An 18,529-nucleotide genomic window follows, 5' to 3' on the forward strand; every position below is an offset into this window, starting at 1 on the left:
CACTTTGTGGCTGTGCAGAAATCACTTTCCCACCTTTGTTCTTTAGGTTTCCTGTGTGTGCAGTGGGGATGTTAACCCTCTTCTTGCCTCAGAGTATGTTACTAGCAAGTATTCATTAGATGCAAGCCCCTTGAACTCAGATCTTTGCATTAGTCCTTAGCCTACAGCAGAACATTGTCCTGGGCTGATGAGATACATGCTGATAGGGACACCAGAGCATAAGCAGCTCTCATTAACTTAGGGCTGGTTTGTTTCTTGTCTCTCGTCCAGTCCTGAATCAGCAGAAATAAGCATGGTGGCCCAGTCATCTGCATGTGGCAAGAGTGATTCTGTGGCCACTGAAAGGTTAAGTTTATTTTTAGTGGCTTGCTTGCCCTCATTATTTTTCAGTTTGTGTCATGGAGGAAGTAGAGCGTGACTGCATCACTCCTGATTTTCAGTGCCCTGATGAGTTCTCACATGTTGGCTAGTACAGGCAGTGCTGGGAGCATATGCTGAGGCTTCTCACGTACCTCCCTGACAGCAGGGCTTTGCAAAGCAGCGGTTGCTGCCCCTGGGGCCCCAGTGTTACATGGCAAGAAAAAGGCAAATGAACTCTCCCCTCCAGGTATCATGTGCAATGTATTTATTAACCATCTTTAAACAAGGTCTGCAGGGTTCTGCCTCCACTGTGGCTGTAAGTGGAAAGGATGAAGCAGAGGGCTGGTGCAGTGATCCTCAGCTCTTTTGGATGCTCCCAGTCTGTGGGAGATAGATTTGTGCCCACTACCTAAGAGATTACTTTCTGCGAGAGCAGGGGTAGAACAGGCTGTGTGACCCATGCCACAACTCCATGCTTCAGGAGGTGCAAATTACTGAACAGCTTCAAGGAACAAAACAGTTCAGGAAATGGTCATAGCTGAGCAGATGCTCAGTATTTTCTGCTAAGGGCATAAATATTCTTTCTAGTGTCTGGAACAGAGGTTATATTCAAAGGAGCAGGAACTATTCAGAAGAAATGTGCCCTTCCCCTTGCAGCAACCTTCCTCCTGACAGCTTGCAGGGAGTCCAGCTGCTGCTATGTGCCTAGGCTTCAGATCTGGGAGGAACTGTGAAATGCCAAGGTTTGAGAGTAGATCTGTTCTTCTGCGAGGGAAAAATAAGAAAAAACAGGATGGGAGAGGAACACAAATTGCTATTTGATTTCAGTCTCCCCTGGGAGTATTTCAGTTCTGGCTTCCAGACAAAAAAAACCCAACCCAAAACCAAGAAAATCCCACTATAGCGAAGAAGGGAGAATTGGAAGCGAACCTCTGTAGCTCTGCTTCTTTCCCCATCACCTTGATTGGGCAACATCATTCTCTCTTAGCCCCCAAAACAGGAGCTTTCCCTGTGGCCAAGAGAGGCTGGATCCTGTACACGCGTCCACAAGGAAGAGCAGGTCTTGGGTGACATCAAGGTCACTTTACTCCCCTCTCAGCATTTGGCCAGTCACTAGGCACTATGGTAATAAGCATGGTAAATACTGCATGACAGGAATATTTGACAACCTCTCTTCCTGCACTTTGAAATGACAGTGTTTGCACTGAGATCACATGTAATATCGAGGTGGTTTAGTTTTGCATGAGTCATTGTGCATTTTGATTTTAAACAAGCCCTCTTGCCCAGTAGCCTAGCAAATAGGGGGCTGTTGGTTTTGTTGTTTGCTTGCTTGCTTAGGGGGGAGAGGAATGGTCTTTGTGAGGGGGAGGAAGGACTGGACCACTCCTTTTCTTCAGTGAGCTATCAAATCCATTTCATCCCAGCTAGAACAGAAAAGAATAGTCCTTGTCTGCTTAGGGCAGAGCAAACTGAGTGGAAAATAGGAGCTGCTATATTTAACTACTGTGCATTATGTTGTTATAGCAACTGCATCCATAAAACTTATATCAATGATGCCATATAAAAAGCTACATCAAAGTATCATTAGCTGAGCCTATTCTTGTCGATTCCATTTGGAAGAACACCTCTCAGTCCTGCAGGATGTTTCTTAACATTTGCCAACTCAGTGGTAGGTTGTAAAAGAGACTGTGCAGAGGTGCTGTTTGGGAGCTTAGTGCTTTATCACTCTTGAGTTGATTATGATGCAGCTTGAGTGCCACTGATGCCTTGTCGTACTTACATGTCGCAGCCTGACTATTGAATGCCCCATTTATGAATGCCATGGGACATAGCATCGTGCAGAAGGGTTGCACTGAGGCTCCCTGAAAGAGGAGGATTGATTAAATGCCAGTTTCAAATAAGTATATCGAAACAATGAACAGTGCATTGTCCAGCCAAATCCCACAGACTTGGTGGGTGCAGTTCTCAAAAGCCACCAACTGCATTACATCCCTACAAAGCACAGTTCTGCTTGTATTGAATTTCCAAGGCCAGGTCTTTAAGGATGTATTGAGCACGAAGCAAGCTGTTTCTTGGGTGGTTAGCTTGATGATAATGAATGGTATCCCATCTACCATTTTTATTCGATGCCTTCTTACAGTGTGGGGCTAGAATGGGACTCTGATCTCTCATTCCTTTTAAGCAGCTGTAGCCTGTGCACTTCAAGTGAGTGGCATCTCATTTATGTTTTTAAAGCAGGGTGCTGTTTTGTATTTCCCTTGCCTTTTCCCAGAAAATCCTTTTTTCAAAACTGGTTATTATTTGCTCTGTCTTGGAAAAGGATTTCCTGTGTCACTGATGTGTTTGTTTGGGATTGTTTAGTCCCTGCTGGAGTTCTAGGTTCCATGCAAAATAAAGAAGAGTGTTGAAGAAATAACAGGTTCCAGTATCTTATGTTTCAGCCTGTCCTTTCACAGTCCAGCTCACTTCTGGTGTTTTGTTTTACTGATCTTAAATGTCCCAGGGGGAACTTAGGAGTGGTGGCTGTGATTGCACCCAGACTGCCTCCGTAAGGTCAAGAAAGAATTGTCCTCCTCTGTTTACCCTTTGTGACTCTGTCCCTTCCCCTCAGAGGACTCTGCCCTATGCCTGGCATATATCCCATAGCTGGGTACGTTGTCCTAGATTTTATCTCATTCCTTCACCCCTGCTCCCTCCTTCCTTAAATTGACTAAGTTTATTCATCCCAGTGCCCTCCATGATACTGTCGAGAGCCGTTAGGATAGAGCTGAGCACAGGGCACCAGCATTGCAGGGATCCCCCCCAAAGAAGTTTTTTTTTCCAAAGAAACAGCCTCAAGGAATGTCCTTCCCAGTGTCACTAGGCTGCTAGCAGCATGAGTGGAGCAGTGACACTGCACATTCTTCTCCCAGACAGTGCAGGGACCAAAGCACAGAGCCACAGAGCAGCTCTGTCAACTGGAAGATCTTGGAATCAACACCTTTTTTTCTGACTGGCAGAACCATCTTTTGCCACTGCAATACACGTGAGTACAGAGTGCCTGAATAGTGTTTTACAAACTGCATGTTGCTACATGGTGTAGTTCAGGGTGCATGGAAATGGAGCCAGAAAGTCCGGTTAGGGAGGGAGGAGGCGTTCCAGATAGCAAACATTCAACATCTGGCAAGTATATCCCTCTAATGTCTCTGTGATTCCTAGGAGACTGGCTGTTCTTCCTCTTTCACATCTGTTTCATCAGATTAATTGGGCAGATTAGAGGTTATGATCCTAAATGGAGCCCCAATGCATCTTTAAGACATCCATTCTTTGCCACGCTCTTCAGAATTGTATTTCCCCAGTGCTCTACAGCAGCCAGCACAGTCAGTTCAGTGAAGGGTTTTGCCTTTGGCACAGGAGACTATTTGGAGAGTGAAGTCATTGATCTCAGTGAACAATTTCTCATCAAACAGAACATCACCAAAACTGTAATCCACCCACCAGGGCATCAGTCCTGCTTCTACCCCCGAGGCGTTCTGTGTTCCCCAAGACCGAGGTTTCAGCTCCATCTTGACTTGTTCCTTCTTGCCATCATGGGGAGGTATCAGTGGTCAGTGCCTCTTAGGAGCTAGCCCACTCACTTTGCTGGCATCTTTCCTTGAGGATGACTGAATAAAGATGGGGAATTTGGGAACTAGCTCAGTCTTGCAGTTTGTAGGATGAGGATTATTGGACCATTTCAGTTTTTCTGCTGAGCAGATGCAGCTGATAGCTACAGACAGCAATAGCTTTCAAAGCAGCTGGTCTGTGAGGGAGGAGCTGGTTCTGACTCCTTGCAGTGCAAAAATGGTGGGTGCCTTCAGACATCTCACAGCCTTTTGAAGTTCTTCACTGCAGAGGGTCCCACTTTCCTTCAAATGTGCATCTGAACCTACCACAGGCATAATAAAGAGGGTGCAGTGAGAGGTGCCCTGTAATCAGCTGGCCTCTGGGACTTTGTGGACAGGTGGGAACAAGCCACCTTAGATCACTTTATGTTTAAAAAGAAGAAGAATTTGTAAAAAGTCTCTCTGGAAAAAAACACATGGAAAGAGCTCCTGAAAAAGAGCCTGTTTGTTTGACTTTTTGAGATTTTATGCCAAACTCTCATTTCACCCAAACCACAGCAAGTCCAATCTATAAAACAACATTCCCAAAATGGCAACAACAGAGAGCTGCAACCTCTCCCCTACTTGGAAGTGTCCCACAGAGAGAGCTCCAGCAGGGTGGAGATGGGAGCAAGAAGATTGATTTGGGAGAGGATTGGCTAGTTTTATGAACGTGTGCAGGAGGTAGAGTTTTGTGTTTCTTTCTCTCTCTCTCTCTCTGCAACCACAGTTCATTGCCATCTCTTGCCTGAGAAATACAAACGAGCAAGGCTGCAATTCCTCTGCAGCATTATAGCTGGGTGGAGCCCATTCCCATAGCTCTGCACTGAGCCTTGCCGAGTGCTGAAGCATTTGGCTCAGGACAAAAAGGATGAGGAGGGAATCAGTTTCTTCATGCCTTTTCTTCCAGATCAGTGTCAGGTCTGCCTGGCAGCAGCCTTGAGAACCTTTCGGTAATGAAAATACAGTTTGTGTCTCCCTGAACCTTTACACAAGCACAAACTCCTTAATTTGCTGCTGGATCAAACTTTCCTTCCCTGCTGAAGACGATCTCTGCTCCTGCTGAAACGTTTCCATATGAACTGGATCTCTCCTTGCTTCTGTTTCTAGTGGCCAGGAATGGTTATTATTAGTTCACTCTTGGAGCAGCTCTTCACATCCTTTAATTTGCTATCAGTTAGTGCTTTGAAGGTCCCTCTATGGCAGCACACCCAGAACAGACACTAGGACTTTGGATAGTTGGCCAAATTTCACAACCACTCACTGCTTTATCTCTCCAAGCTTGTTTTAAAAAGTTCCCACCCTGCTAGCTTTACCAAGTGCTGAATCACTTTGGGTGGCCAGATTCTAGTTGTGAGGGAAGAAACCTCTGGCAGAAGAGCAGAGCAGACATTAATGGAGATACTTAAACCTTCTTCCCCCCCAAAAAAAAATTGCTGGTAATGTTTACAAGGCAACATTTAACAATCTTTGTCAGAACTGTAGGACTTGAGTAGTGGGGTAGAAGGTGGCCAAGTCAGTATTACAAGGCCATTGTTTAGTAGAAAATGGTATTGTTTACAGATCTTTGGCTCTGGAGAAGAGGAGACCATTGGCAGGAGAATCTATTTAAGGCATATGTCTTCTCATTGCTGTTTGAGTTCTGCCATGACCTGCATTTCTGGCTTGACTTTTGCTTTGAATTGCTTTGGGTATTCATTACTCCGTGCTTCCTATTTTGTCTACGCCTGTGTAGCTAATCCTTTTCCTTGAACTTAACCAATAGCCAGAGATAATCCTAGTTTGAAAGTGACTGGAGAAACATAACAGTTTACATATAATGTATGTTTTATCCTGGTTGATTTACACATGAACTGTCACATTGTCCTTCGTTAAATACACCACTTTAAGATGATAACAATCTCTTTAAATATTACACAGGGTTAAATAACTTTTCTTTTTTTATTTCCTTTCTCCTTTTGGCAAATGTTCCATTGTTTGGACTTTTTTTTTCTTATGGAAGAGCAAGCCTGGGTGTGGGACAGCTCTGAGTGCCATCTGCTGGAGACCTGCTTCCTCCCATCCCTGCGATGGGCCAAATCTGGAGGCGATGCAAATGGTGATGTGAGCATAAGTGCTCTGAAGCTATGAACCACAGGCTAGAGCAGGAAAAACAAGAGAATTAAAAAGGAATTGAAGCTAATACCCTCTGATGCCTTCATCATATCAGGATCATTTGCTTACACTTCTTGATAGAAGTACCATCACTGTTCACATCTCCTGCTCTGGTCCCCTCATTCTGTTTCCAAGGGATGCATTTTTGCTACAGAGACTTCTCAGGACAAAGTCATGAAGGGATCAAAGTCTTAGTGAGCAAAAAGTCAGAGCAGCTTCTCAGATGTCCCAGTGCCAGCATGGGTTAGAAAGAAAGAAGCTGGTCCCCGAACAGGAGCTGCCACTGAGGCAATGTCCCCGGTCAGCAAACACAAGATTTTAAAGAGCCAATGCTCTCAGAGGTGAAGAGCCTTTGGCAGCCTCTTGCAGTTTCCCTTAGTGCAACATGAGAAGTTTGAGAGCGGGTTGGATTTATGGAGCTTATTTGTTCTGTGTCCCAGCAGCCAGGATGAGGAAAGGAATGGCAGAATCATATGGGGAATGAGGCTTACCACTGCCTGACATGTGCATCCAGTGTCGACTCCTGAACTTTCTTACAAGATTAGCCATTGTAAATGTGTGTGTATTAAGAGAAAAGGGTTGATTTAGCATACAGAGTTTATACCTGTGAAATCAGGATTTGAGTAACATTGAGTGTTTACCCCCATGTATCTCTTCATTCACAGGTACCTGCATTCAGAGCGGAAGTTACCTGAAGGTATGTCACATTACGCATCCATGACCCTGCAGGCATTAGGCAATTGTTTACATGAATGTTCTGTCCAGGGTTTCATTTGCCTAACTCACCTCTATTTGCAATGCAAATGAAACCCGCAGCTGAACTCTTCCTTGCCCTTTTATCTCCCTGCAGTTTTTTACCAGCTCAGGCTTCTCTACAGTCACTTTTCTGTCCTTCAGGGTTTTCCTGTCTTGGTGGTATGATTCAGTGTCTGGCCTATGCCTCTTGCTGTATTGTGTGAATAGGAGTGCTGTTTCCAGGTCTCTCAGCTCAGTCCCAGAGGTTTTGGTCACATCTTACTTATAAGCCTTTTTTTGTTGTTGTTGTGACAAGAGCCTCAGAAACCATTACCAGCTCAGCCAAAAATGGTTGCATGTACCAAGCTAAGCTTCCATCAAAATGTGGTCAGTATGGGAAAGGTATCTGAAATCTGCACTGGCAGAATAAATCGTTGGAGTGGCTTCTTTCACCTGTAAATACACAAGTATTTTTGAGAAACTCTCTGTACCAGTAGGAAAAAGAAAGAACCAAAGTACAGAAGCAGGCTGCTCCTGACCCCCTTTTCTAGCTGCTGTCCCAGAGTAGATCTGCAGCCCTTATCTCTAGCAAACAGTGCCTGACTCAGGGACAAATTTGTGGAACTAGTTTAAGCACAAAGCTGTGAGCTGTTTGGACAGAGCTTAGGAAGGTGGCTCAACCAGGCCCACCCAGTCAACCTCCCTCAGCAGTCATCTGGACTTTGTTTCTTCAGTTCTAATTCCCAAATCATTGTAGGATTTGGATGCGTCACAGCAAATCAGTTTTAATTCCCTGCTAGCAGCAAGTTGCAGACAAAGATCTGGTGGAGAGAGCATGAGCCAAGATGGCAGAATGCCGTTTAACTGAGTTCTGACTCTAGTCTCTTCAATTCCCGCATCTATGAAACAGGAGTATTAATGCCGCCTTCATTCCTAGGACCTTTTCTTTGTTTACCTTTGGGATGCAGCAAAGAGCTCTGTGTGTGCTGTGTGCCGTACAGAGAAAGAACAAGGAACTGCAGTGGTAGATGTCACTGCTAGATGTCAGGCCTTATCTAGACTGAACCACCCTCATGTTCTGTTCATGCAGGTTTGTTAGATATACTATGGTCCTGAATATGGTCTGTGCCTCAAATTGGTTCAGGTTTGAAACGGACCCATGTATAGACAACATTTCCATTTCTCTAGCAGCATCAAGAGACTCCTGAAGCTATGTGAAAGCCTTGCTGTTCTGATTACATCACATCTGACATGACCTACAAACACCAAAGGAACGGGGAGCTCCCATGCTGCTGCTTACGCTAAGCCTTTCCAAATATAGTTCCAGTCTCATTGAAATTCCCAGTATTTATAATTTGATCTGGCAGGCGTGCAGGGCTGTGCATCAGAGGGGCTTAATGAAACAAGAGTGATGCTGGGATTGAGGCTGTCTGGATAGAGCTGAAAGGCATGTTCAGGCCATGGAAATGTGCTGCTCTCCTGTTGGTAAAAAGAAACTATTTGTGGGTGAACCTGTGTAAGCCCATGTGATCAGGGAATCCACAGAAAATCTCTGCAAATGCAAAAGCCAGCTAAGCCTTGCATTGCCTCACTGATATGCAAATGAGCACCCTAAATATCCTGCTTTGCTTTCTAATGCCTTTAGCCAGCATAAACACAACAGGCTCCTTATTATCTGTAGTCAAGTTCTCCAGTCCAGGCACAAGCACATAGGCTTGTTTCAAGAAGCCGAGACAGCTGCTGGATATGCATCCACCCCTACTACTGGCCCCATCCAGCTATAACCAGCACTCTTCCAAAAGAAAAAGAATTGGTGTGCTAACGTCTGTCAGGAGCAGTGCAAGCCTTTAGCACACGTAGATCTGCTAATTTCTCATTCTAGGCATACTTGCTGCATAAGTGATTTGGAAGTAGAAAGCCAAGCCGAACAGGCTGCAGGCTTCATGCACTTCTATTCTAGGCCTAATCCACTAGCTATATTGATCTTGCCCTTTCTGCCAACCCAGAGAGGTTGTATTACACTGTTAATCCCATCCTGCCCAGGTCACAGTCACAACAGGCTCTGAAAAGCTTCACCTGCTGGTGTCATAGGAGTAGACTAATCAATGGCAGCACTTCTCATCCTGCTTGGCAGGGAGCAGCCTGTTTCTCTGAACCCTTTTCCATCTCTCCCTGGACTGTACATTCCTTCCCTGCTTCATTTCATCTCACGTTCCCATGCGGAGCAGCCTTTACTGTCAGCATGTGGAGATCCTTGTCGTATCACTAACACAGAAGACTCTTACAGTGCCCTTCATTTTGTGAGGCTTGAATGCCATTGCTTTGCCTGATCTGACCGATAGGGACCCAGGAAGCCAGACTGATTAATACTGAAATCACTTGCAGTTGTTTTGAGCCCTTATTGCTGAGCTTTGGGGAACAAAAGGGCGTAATTGCTGCATGAATTAATATTTCTTAGGGAAAAAATTATGAGGAAAGGGAGAGCCCATTTTGTTAACAGAGCAGCCCAGGCTTCAGAGATTGGTGGTGGGTAACCCTACACCAGCTCTCTTCCCATCATTGCAAATAGGAATTCACACGGCGTTGCCAGAGTCCATTAACAACCATCCAGGAAAGGAAAGACCCATTGCCCCATGTTTGCTCTAGCCCTGTCCTCCCCAGTAAGCACTGAAAAGGAAACAGGTGGCCAGTGGGAATGCTGACTACAAGAGCAAGGAGATCCATATCTATTCCTTTCCTCTGCTGTGCCATAGTGCAGCACCGTATTAACTCTTTTCTCTGAAATTACCCACCAACAGATTGGGACTGCTGAGCAGCCCAGAGGATCTCTGCAGAGAAGCAGGGGAAGAGTGGTTCCCCTACTCATGGCACATCACAAGTTTGCTTCCAAGTTTGCTGCTTGGAAACAAGATGTGTCTTTAGTGGGAGTAAAAGAACTGTCAGGGCACTTCCATGTGCAGCTGCAACACTTGTCCCTGCAGAGCATCCTTTGCAATAGCAAGCTGAAACCTTATGGCAGCTAAACAGCAACTGCTCTGTCTGTCACTTGTCAAGGTGGACCATGAGCGAGACAGGAGCTCAGGCTCGCGGTCGGGAAGTGGCACAGGCCATGCTGGTCACACAGCTGCCTGCATTCCCGCACGTCCAAGGGACTCGCTGCAGGGAGCTTGGCAGCGCCATCGGTCCTTCCAGATCGCATTGCACAGCCGCTGCTCTGCAGGGATGGGCACGATGACCATGCAAGGGTTGGATGGCTGAGGCCGCAGTAGGACGAGAGTAGGGACATGGTACAGCACTGACATAGTTAAGACAGGAGGGCCTTCAAGGCAGAGGGGTGCCAAAAGTGATCCTAACCTGGGCAGCCTGGGCAAGGCACTGCCGGCAGGGACGCAGGCTGTGGGTCCCGGCTCCCTCGGCAGCTGGCGGACACCGCCATCTCCCGGCAGCTCCTGGCAGGCCGGGCCTGCAGCAAATGTCCATGAGCTTCAGGAGGGCTTTTCCTCCGGTTCCTGGCACAGCGCAGACTTATGTCAGCGTTTGTCTGGATGGAAGTGCCGGTGATTTCCCTTGAGGCCTCCAACCCTGCCCATTGCTGCCCACAGCAGGAGAAAAAACTCCTTTGAATGCTCTGTCCACCCTACTGGGGAGTCATGTCCCAGGATCAGTGCAGAAAGAGAACTGGAAGGGGAGCATGGTCCTGGAGCCTTCTGTGATACTGAAATAAAGTTACCAGTTTTGCTTTTGAGAGTGGAAAAGGGTATTGAAAAGTTGGAACAAATTGTACGTCCTTCTCTTGAAGGAGAGAGAAGAAAGAAAGGAATTGAAAGATGCTGGAGGTGTGCTGGAGGGAGTCCATCAGGATTGCCATGTCCTGCCATTGCAGGCTTTGGCTGGAATAAAAGCAAGACCTTTCTTTGCAATGAAATGAGATAGTGTCACTGGGAAGAGGCAGGGGACACAAATCACTTGTGAGGGGATTTGTGGAGGATCATCCTGTACGTGCTGTTTGTTCCTGGGTTCAGTGTGTCACAGACCCCTGGCTGGGGAAGGAATGGTGCTTGCTGGTGGGGTATCTTTCAGTACCATGCTCTACCTTGGAGACTTTTGTGGGCTTCTTCCCCTGTGTCTCCAGGAAATTAATTCACCATAAGAGCAGCAAGTTTTGCTTTCCTATCTCATACTTGATAGAGGCTAGACTGAAGGATCTACCAAATGTCCAAAGTAGGGAAGTTAGCAGCAGGTTGACTGTTCAGATCTTTGTGGGATGAGATTCCTTAGCAGATCTGCACAAAGGGCTCCTAGCAGAGGCATCATCACCTCTCTCACAGAAACCCACCTCACGTAGTTACTCTTTTCGGAAAAGATGTTTGCTTCTGCCCCTATCCTGGAGAGTCTTTTCCCTAGGAGGACACAAGTCCTGCCTACATTTTAGAGCCAAGAGGTATTTGAGCACCACCAGTTCGCTTTGTGCTCAGGACATAACAGCTTAAGCAGTATTAGACATGTGAGCACAGGCTTCACACACTAAAATGGTCCATTAGGCAGCCTTTGTAGCAATTCAGCATTGTTCTTTGTCTCCTTTGTATAATTTCACCGTTTAAGGGTACACTGAAGAAAATCTCATTGCAGATCTAATTGTATACCTGACCACCTGTGTAAACTGTGACTTTGACCTCTTCTGTTGAACTTTAATACAATGTCTGAAGTGTGGAGCATAATCACAGCAGCTTCCAAGCCCTAAGAAATCCCAAAGCAGCTCCCTTGAGAGCTACAGGCTGTTAACGGGACCATCAGTAACTCTGAGCTCATCAGTGAAGACAATTTAGCCATGATAAAAAAAATAGCAGTTAACTTCTGAGTTCAAGGGGCTCTTTAAAACAGAAAAAAATTCCACACCAGTAGAATCTTTATACATGTTACCTTCATCTGCTTCATCACAAACGTCTGAGCAATGAATTCTGGAACTCTGTTAAAGTGTAACTGCCTGCCTGAGCTAATATTTGGTACAGCCATTCCTGAATCTTGTAAATATTTTTTCTGTAGCAAAGAATTGGAGTAGAAAGAGGAAATTTCATTTTTGTAGCTGAACCAGAGACTGCGGTTTTAAATTTCCATTGTATGATATAGTGCCAGCATTCAGAGAGCCATCCTGTGCTTTTTCCTTTGAGTCTAACTATGTAGGAATAATTTAAATTATACGCAAAAAAACCCCAAACCCTCTGGTATTCAGAGCTAGCTTTGCTTTCCACAGACCACATACAGAACAAGAACCAGTACAAATGGTCATAGGCGTGCACTGGGCACAAAGAGATCCTGGTGGAAGCACGAGTAGAAGTCGCTCCCCTTTGGCACAAAAAAGATCCCCGTGGCCAGCAGTACGGAGGAGCCTGCAAAGACCTGCTGAGCCTGGAGAGATGGGCACCTTACAAGAATACTCTTGTTTTGAAATATTTATCCTCTTTCTCTGTCTAGGGTGCCGTGTGCTCCTGCTTGAATCAGTGAATCTCTTCCGGAAGTACATCTCCGTGCTGGATGTACCCGTTTCCTGCCTCCTGCCCACAGATGCACTCTTCATACTCACAGAGGAGGAGACTGAACAAGCCAGGGTGAGATGGGTGGTACCTGCTTAACCTGTTTGAACAGCTCATCATCATTCTGAAGACTCTAGTCAGAAGTGTCATATTCACAGAGAACTCCATAAATAATTATATACGTGGATTATAAATGTCACTGATGAACGATCTTCAGTGATTTGTAAAACATGAATGGACAAGACAGGTTGCTTCATGTGCTGTGTGGATAGCAGGACAGGGCTGAGCAGACTTGCAGCTCAGAGATCTTCAGTAGTCACAGTGCACTGAGTTTTACACTGTGTCCAGGATGTAGGATGTATTTCAAAGGAGTCTGGATCCAACATAATATTCTGAACATGTGAGTGGCCTGTCAAAGAATGGCATGACTGCATGCCAGGAAAACCATCCTTGGATCATAGCTCTAACTAAAGACGGATACAGCTTGTGAACTTGTGGCTCTTTACGAGTTCCCTTCTCTACTGTGTATTTTTTTAATTATTTTGCTGCATAAGATCTCACACATTTAGTCCACAGTTCCCTGTATCAGAGTCTGATTAGCTCCCCTTCCACAGGATGTAAATATTTGCCCAGCAAACAGTCCTGTTAATCCACAAATGATATACACAGAACTTTCCTGCTTTTGAGGCTGCGATAGTGTTACGTATGGAAACTGCTCTGATAAAGGTGGCATTATTCTCTTGTGTTTTGTGTTTCTGAAATCTGACCTTTCTAAGCTGGTGCACCATAAATATATATAAATATTTAAATATATAAAAATATATTTAGATATATAAAATATATAAATATTTAAATATATGAATGTAACTATGAAGTTAAGTTTCAGCTGGCAATACATGATCGGAAGCAGCATGCGAAGTGTTCTCAGATGCACACCTCTCAGGTTTCTGCTTCCCCAGCATGTGAACACCCAGGCGTGAGATCACATAGTGAGGAGGAACTATACGTGACAAAGAAGCTGTCACAGCACCAATCTGCAGCTGATAATGCCCTTTCTAGCAGGACCCCTCTGAACATTAGGCAGCCCAACAGCAGCCACACAGGGGCAGACAGGCCTCTCCCTGCCCTTTGGCCCCATAGAGCAGGCAGCCTTCTACCTCTCACTGCTTCTTCCCTGCTCACTGAAAACAGGCTGTCCTATAAATGGGCAGTGAACCTCACAGGAGGCCTAGGAAACTGCGCTCACATTAGGTCTGGAAGGTTCTTGTAATGCTTTCTCAACTATTTTTCCTTCTAGAGAGCCATGCGGTGTCATCGCAGCCAGCTCCTCTGGTTTCGCCACATCTATATGCTTTTCTCACGTTATATGATGATCAATTCACTCCGCCTTCTGTAAAAGAAACGCCGCTCACAAATTCAGGAGTAAAAGAATGAGCAAAAAAAAGACCGTGTCAGGCCAAGGACTAAAGAAAACTCACCTGTTACGTGCTCAAGAGGACAGGATTCTCTTTGTGTAGCATTCTTTCAGACTACAAAAAACAGGCTGTATGAACTTGCTTCTGAATATCTTGTTGCCTGATACATTAAGATGAACAGGGTTTAACAACTACTCTATCTTCTCACTGTAGAAGCTTAAATAGGATAAGAAATTTGGATTAACCTAATTAGGAGTAAAATGCAGGAGTATTCTGCATTGGAGAAGATATGGCACAAACTATTTTTTCCCAAGAGGATATAGCTGTGAGGACTGCTTGGCAACTATCTCTTGGTGCTTTTGTAAAATCCAAGCATCAGGAGTGACTTTTCAAAGATCACGCTATCACCACGGATAAAACCAGAACCACAAGACCTGTCTTAATTCAGTCAGAACCTTAAAAAGCCAAAGCTTATGAATAAAACATCAGAAATCATACAAATTTCTCTAATTGCACTGATCTTTGCTGCTACTGCTGCTGCTTTCATACACATTGTGTTGCAGGCTCCACCTTCGCGGAGTCCCCCTCATGAAACATGAGCATTTCTTCTTGCTTCAGAACATGGCACTCGAGATCAACTCACAAGAGTCTCAACAGGACGCAAGAATGAAGTGCAAGAGACCCAGACTGCAACTAGGTCTTTTATAGAACACATGCGGAGATAAAAATTGCAAGAGATGTTTTAAAAGCTGCTCCACTTATGTAAATGACAAGTGCAAGAGTTAAAAGATCCTCTCCCTTTATGTTTAAAGGTAAGTGAAGCAGCTTTCAGTGGTTTCATTTCTTAGTCTATACAGAGATTTTACTCGTGATTTGGGTTTCTGTGGGGTCACGGGGGAGCAAAGTCAGTAATACCCAACATTTCTGTAGGCCTTTGCACTCATTAATGTGGGCTCACATCTGCAGGAGGCATCTTTCCTGGATCTACACAGCTAGTCACTGCATAGTCGAGATCAGAGCCCAAATTGTCTGATCTGTTGCTGTGAGCACATCCTCCTCCTGAAGACAACAAATGAGGTCCTGGTTGTACTGAAGTACGTGCCCATTGTTCTAAGAGTATGACAGTGTTGAACTCTGTTCCCTGGCCATGAGTCAGTGCCTAAGCCTATGCCTACTCAGCCTTAAGTAAGTCCAGGCTTAAGCAAAACAGTACTTAATCACGTAACTTCAGTGGCCCCTCTCTTGCGTACAGTTAAGCACCTGTGTAAATGCTTTACTGAACTTAAGCCTGATAAGCTCTTTCAAATCCCCTTTAACTCTAAATCCATGGTCAATTCACTGAAGTCAATGGAGAAAAAACAGTGTTAAGTTAGTATTATGTCCTAAGCAAGAGATTATCTTATATAGGGCATTTTTATAAGCCAGACTTGAAACACAGGAAATATCCATACAAGCAAAGATTAGATTTTTTTTTGTACTTTGCTCTGTTTATTGTGATTTAAACTTTAGCAAAGTACCAAAGGGCAAAGTACCAAAATAGCAGCCCTGGGGTGGTTTATGGAACAGAGGTAGTCTGAAAACTGAAAGTCACAAATGAATGGGACAGGCAGCATAGAAAGATTTATTTACGAAACAGAGAACAGATAACAATAATGTAGAGATTGATTTTGCCAACCCTCACCCAGGAAAGCCCACACTACAGTTCCACGGCAGTGCTCCAAGTTCAGCTGCTGGAAGGGTATGTCAGGGTTTTGACATGTCTCTGATGGTCTTATGTTCCTTCACTGCCTTCTCCCATTCCTTGCCATTGATATCCTCTGTGACAATGGTCTGCACGGTGCCATCATCCAGGCAATGGGGAGCTATTCCTGAAGAAAGACAGAGTACACAGAAACCTGCTTTTCATAGCTAAAGTGTGGGAGATGCCTGCACCACTCTGTGGATGGGGCATCTCAGGGAATGGTAAATGCTCGGTCCAGCTATTGCTGTAAAGTTGAGGAGCCTAGATGAGAAACGTGTCAGAAGCCCAGAAGTCATGGGTAAGACTGTTTCTTACGGAGGAGCTACAGGTTCAGACTGCAGTTCCAGATGTTTAGCACTTTAGGAAGAAACTCTTAAGACACATGCTGCTCACTGCTGTCATGTTAGTAGCCAATGGAGTCTTTATCCAAGGTTTGCTTGGTGGTTAGCTTTGGTTACCACAGTTTACTCTTTCTACCTACCATAACCATCCGGATTAGAACGAGGAGTATAAAAGCTCTGTACACCACAGGTCTTGCAGAATGTGTGCTGGGCATGATGTGTGTTGAAGGTGTATGTTGTCAAATTATCAGCACCCTAAGCAAATGAAAAGCAATGTAAGTTTTCCACAAAAATAGATGTATTAATTACTTTCTATGGGCCTATAGCTGAGAAATGTAAAATTTAAAATACCACCTTCATGTCTTTACTTCAGATACAGAGTTCTGCATTCATGCTCCTTTTCTGAACCCCTGTGTTTTGTATATAAACGTGTCCATCCCAGTCAAGCCTAAGAACTGCAAGAGCTCTAACGTCAGCTCACTAAGATGCACTAACACACCCACACCAGACTGCATAAAATTCAGCCATTTCCCCCAACCAGCCATAGGCAAACTTAGGACAGAAAACTGGCTGCCACTTGCATCTTTGAGGATGACACTGGATTATACTGCTCGTGTTCATGGCCATGCTCTTACTGCATTCTTACTCTACCTTCAGCAGCTTGAAACGCGACGCTGGGACAATGAAGTGTCTGTTCTGTTTCTTTGTGCAAATGCTGCAACTGTAAAAGAAAAAGCAGACCTTTCTAGAAGCAGCGGACAAGTTATAGTACAGCAATCGGATCTAGCATGGACCTCTTGACAACAGAAATTCCACTGACAGCTAAAATGGCTCCTGGTTAGCATCACAGAGGTAAGCGGCAAAAGTGGACTCGTGGTATCAGTAGTGTTTGGCTAAGCACACCCATGGAACAGACTGACCCTACACCGGTACACCAGTAAGGTATTCTCCTACGCCAAACATTATATGCTATTTTTTCTTCACATATAAAACTCTCAACAGACATAACAAGGACAAACTCTAGAGAAATCCATTTAATCTGTCAGACTAGACTTTGCCAATTTTGCCAACATTAATTACCTTGCAAACAAGAAAGTAAGATTCAGAAGTTTACCCACGAGCTAGAAGCAAACTAGTTGCAGGCGAAGGGGGATCACTATTGAAATTAGACACTGTTGTAGTTTGAAGCACATGTGGTCAGAGATGTAACGTTCACTTGAGAAGGCCAAGTTAAAAAAGGATTGATGTGCTTTGAGCACACTGCACTTAGAGGAAACAAAAAGCAGATGGCTGAGCACCTGTACTCATTAGATCTCTCCTGACACTTTCTGCATGAGCATGGATGTGAGACCTGAAGTCCTGCCCAAAGAAGGAGCGCCTGAAGTCACCAGCACTGATCCCATATTGAATCAGGACATAATTAGGGGTATACCCTATGGAAACAGCTCAGAGGATGTTCTGCAGTTGTGTAATCTTCTTTTAGCTCTAAGGTATGGATTGGAAAAGCATACGAGCTTTTATTCATCTGTGAGAATAGGGAACAAAAAAAAACTCACTTGCAGTTAAAAACATGCAGATCTGCTGAAGCCCAGACCTCAAAGCGGACGGCTCCGCAGTGACAGCCTCCTGTGTGTTTGACCAAACCTCTGTATTCACTGGAGAGAGAAACAACAGAGGGTTTGTGATCATCCTTTTTTTTTTGGCCAAGAAAACAGTAAGTCTATATACTACATTATTCAATTCCGCTTTGAGCAATTGCAGAACACCGGAAAATGTATCCACTCAAATGTATTTTAATAAAAAGTACCAGAGTGAGATAGAGAATGGCTTTTGTCCTCTGCAGCAATTGCTTTTCTCATTTAATTAAAATGGTGAAAAGGAAAGAAAAGCAACAGCTCAAGTAAAGTACACTCCGCATGCAATACAAAACATATGCTCCCCTGCCACAGTCCAGGTCAAAATGCTGACCCAGGCTGCAGCATCATCCGTGCACAACGGTACATAGAAATGAGTGGTATTACCACAAGACAACTGGGAATTGAATTTTCCCACAATTTTCCCACAACTGCTCCAGCACGACTAATATTCCTCCATTTAAAAGCTGGGAAAAGCAGAGATAAGTGGATTCTACATCATATTTGAAATGCATTTTATTTTGTATTGTAATTGCAGAGGAACTTCATCAGGGAATTTCCGAGCTTGTCCTTCTCCCTCTCCCCTAGGACACCTCCATAGCAACTAGGCAGAATCACCATGCTAGGTCAAACGCAAAATGCAAAGGAAAAACCTCTTCCTTTCAGATTTTCACTCCCACGGACAGTTACTGATTACAGTCCAGTGATGATGTGCTGTTCTCTGAAAAGAAAGAGCACAGGAAATGGGTGGAGATTTAGAAGCTGAGCTTCACAGATCCCGCACGGTGCCCCCAGGGGCATTTTTGACGGGAGAGCCCTAAAACACAGGAAGCTTTAGCATAAAAAGCCACTTTCTCCGTGGTGCGTGCGGACCCCCTCCCCTTCTCTGCAGCTCTCCAGAAGCCCGTGTTTACTGCTGTGCAAACGCTGCCAAGAGGACGATGATCTAACGGGGAAAGGAGCCGCCGGGCAGTGTGGCTCAGCCTGGGAGCTGC

The 18,529-nt window shown here is 44.9% G+C and overlaps 2 protein-coding genes across 2 annotated transcripts in view; one reads left to right on the forward strand and one right to left on the reverse strand.

Moving 5' to 3' along the window:
* PIGL (phosphatidylinositol glycan anchor biosynthesis class L) overlaps window positions 1-14,865 on the forward strand; it is a 65,036-nt gene extending 50,171 nt beyond the window's left edge. The window contains exons 7-10 of the mRNA XM_009278177.2: window positions 6,803-6,834; window positions 12,345-12,478; window positions 13,701-14,630; window positions 14,785-14,865. Coding sequence (XP_009276452.1) covers window positions 6,803-6,834; window positions 12,345-12,478; window positions 13,701-13,799 — 265 coding nt within the window. The 3' untranslated portion in view covers window positions 13,800-14,630; window positions 14,785-14,865. The remainder of the gene's footprint in view (window positions 1-6,802; window positions 6,835-12,344; window positions 12,479-13,700; window positions 14,631-14,784) is intronic.
* A 547-nt stretch (window positions 14,866-15,412) lies between these two features.
* On the reverse strand, window positions 15,413-17,885 carry CENPV (centromere protein V). The gene is made up of 5 exons (XM_009278328.2): window positions 17,869-17,885; window positions 17,457-17,555; window positions 16,552-16,621; window positions 16,041-16,155; window positions 15,413-15,686 (listed from the first exon to the last, which is right to left on the reverse strand). Exons 1-5 carry the CDS (start codon window positions 17,883-17,885, stop codon window positions 15,562-15,564), a joined length of 426 nt encoding a protein of 141 aa, XP_009276603.1. The 3' UTR covers window positions 15,413-15,561.
* Between the last annotated feature and the right edge of the window lie 644 nt (window positions 17,886-18,529).

The sequence above is a fragment of the Aptenodytes forsteri genome, unplaced genomic scaffold, assembly GCF_000699145.1.
Source record: "Aptenodytes forsteri isolate BGI_AS27 unplaced genomic scaffold, ASM69914v1 Scaffold66, whole genome shotgun sequence".
Lineage (NCBI taxonomy): Eukaryota > Metazoa > Chordata > Aves > Sphenisciformes > Spheniscidae > Aptenodytes > Aptenodytes forsteri.

Bases quoted from the DNA above. Each gene is read 5' to 3' on its own strand.
- CENPV (XM_009278328.2), bottom strand. The intron at 16,622-17,456 runs GTGAGTTTTTTT...TTTCTTTTACAG, and splicing joins CTGCATGTTTTTAACTGCAA to TTGCAGCATTTGCACAAAGA. The intron at 16,156-16,551 runs GTAGAGTAAGAA...TCATTTGCTTAG, and splicing joins CGCGTTTCAAGCTGCTGAAG to GGTGCTGATAATTTGACAAC.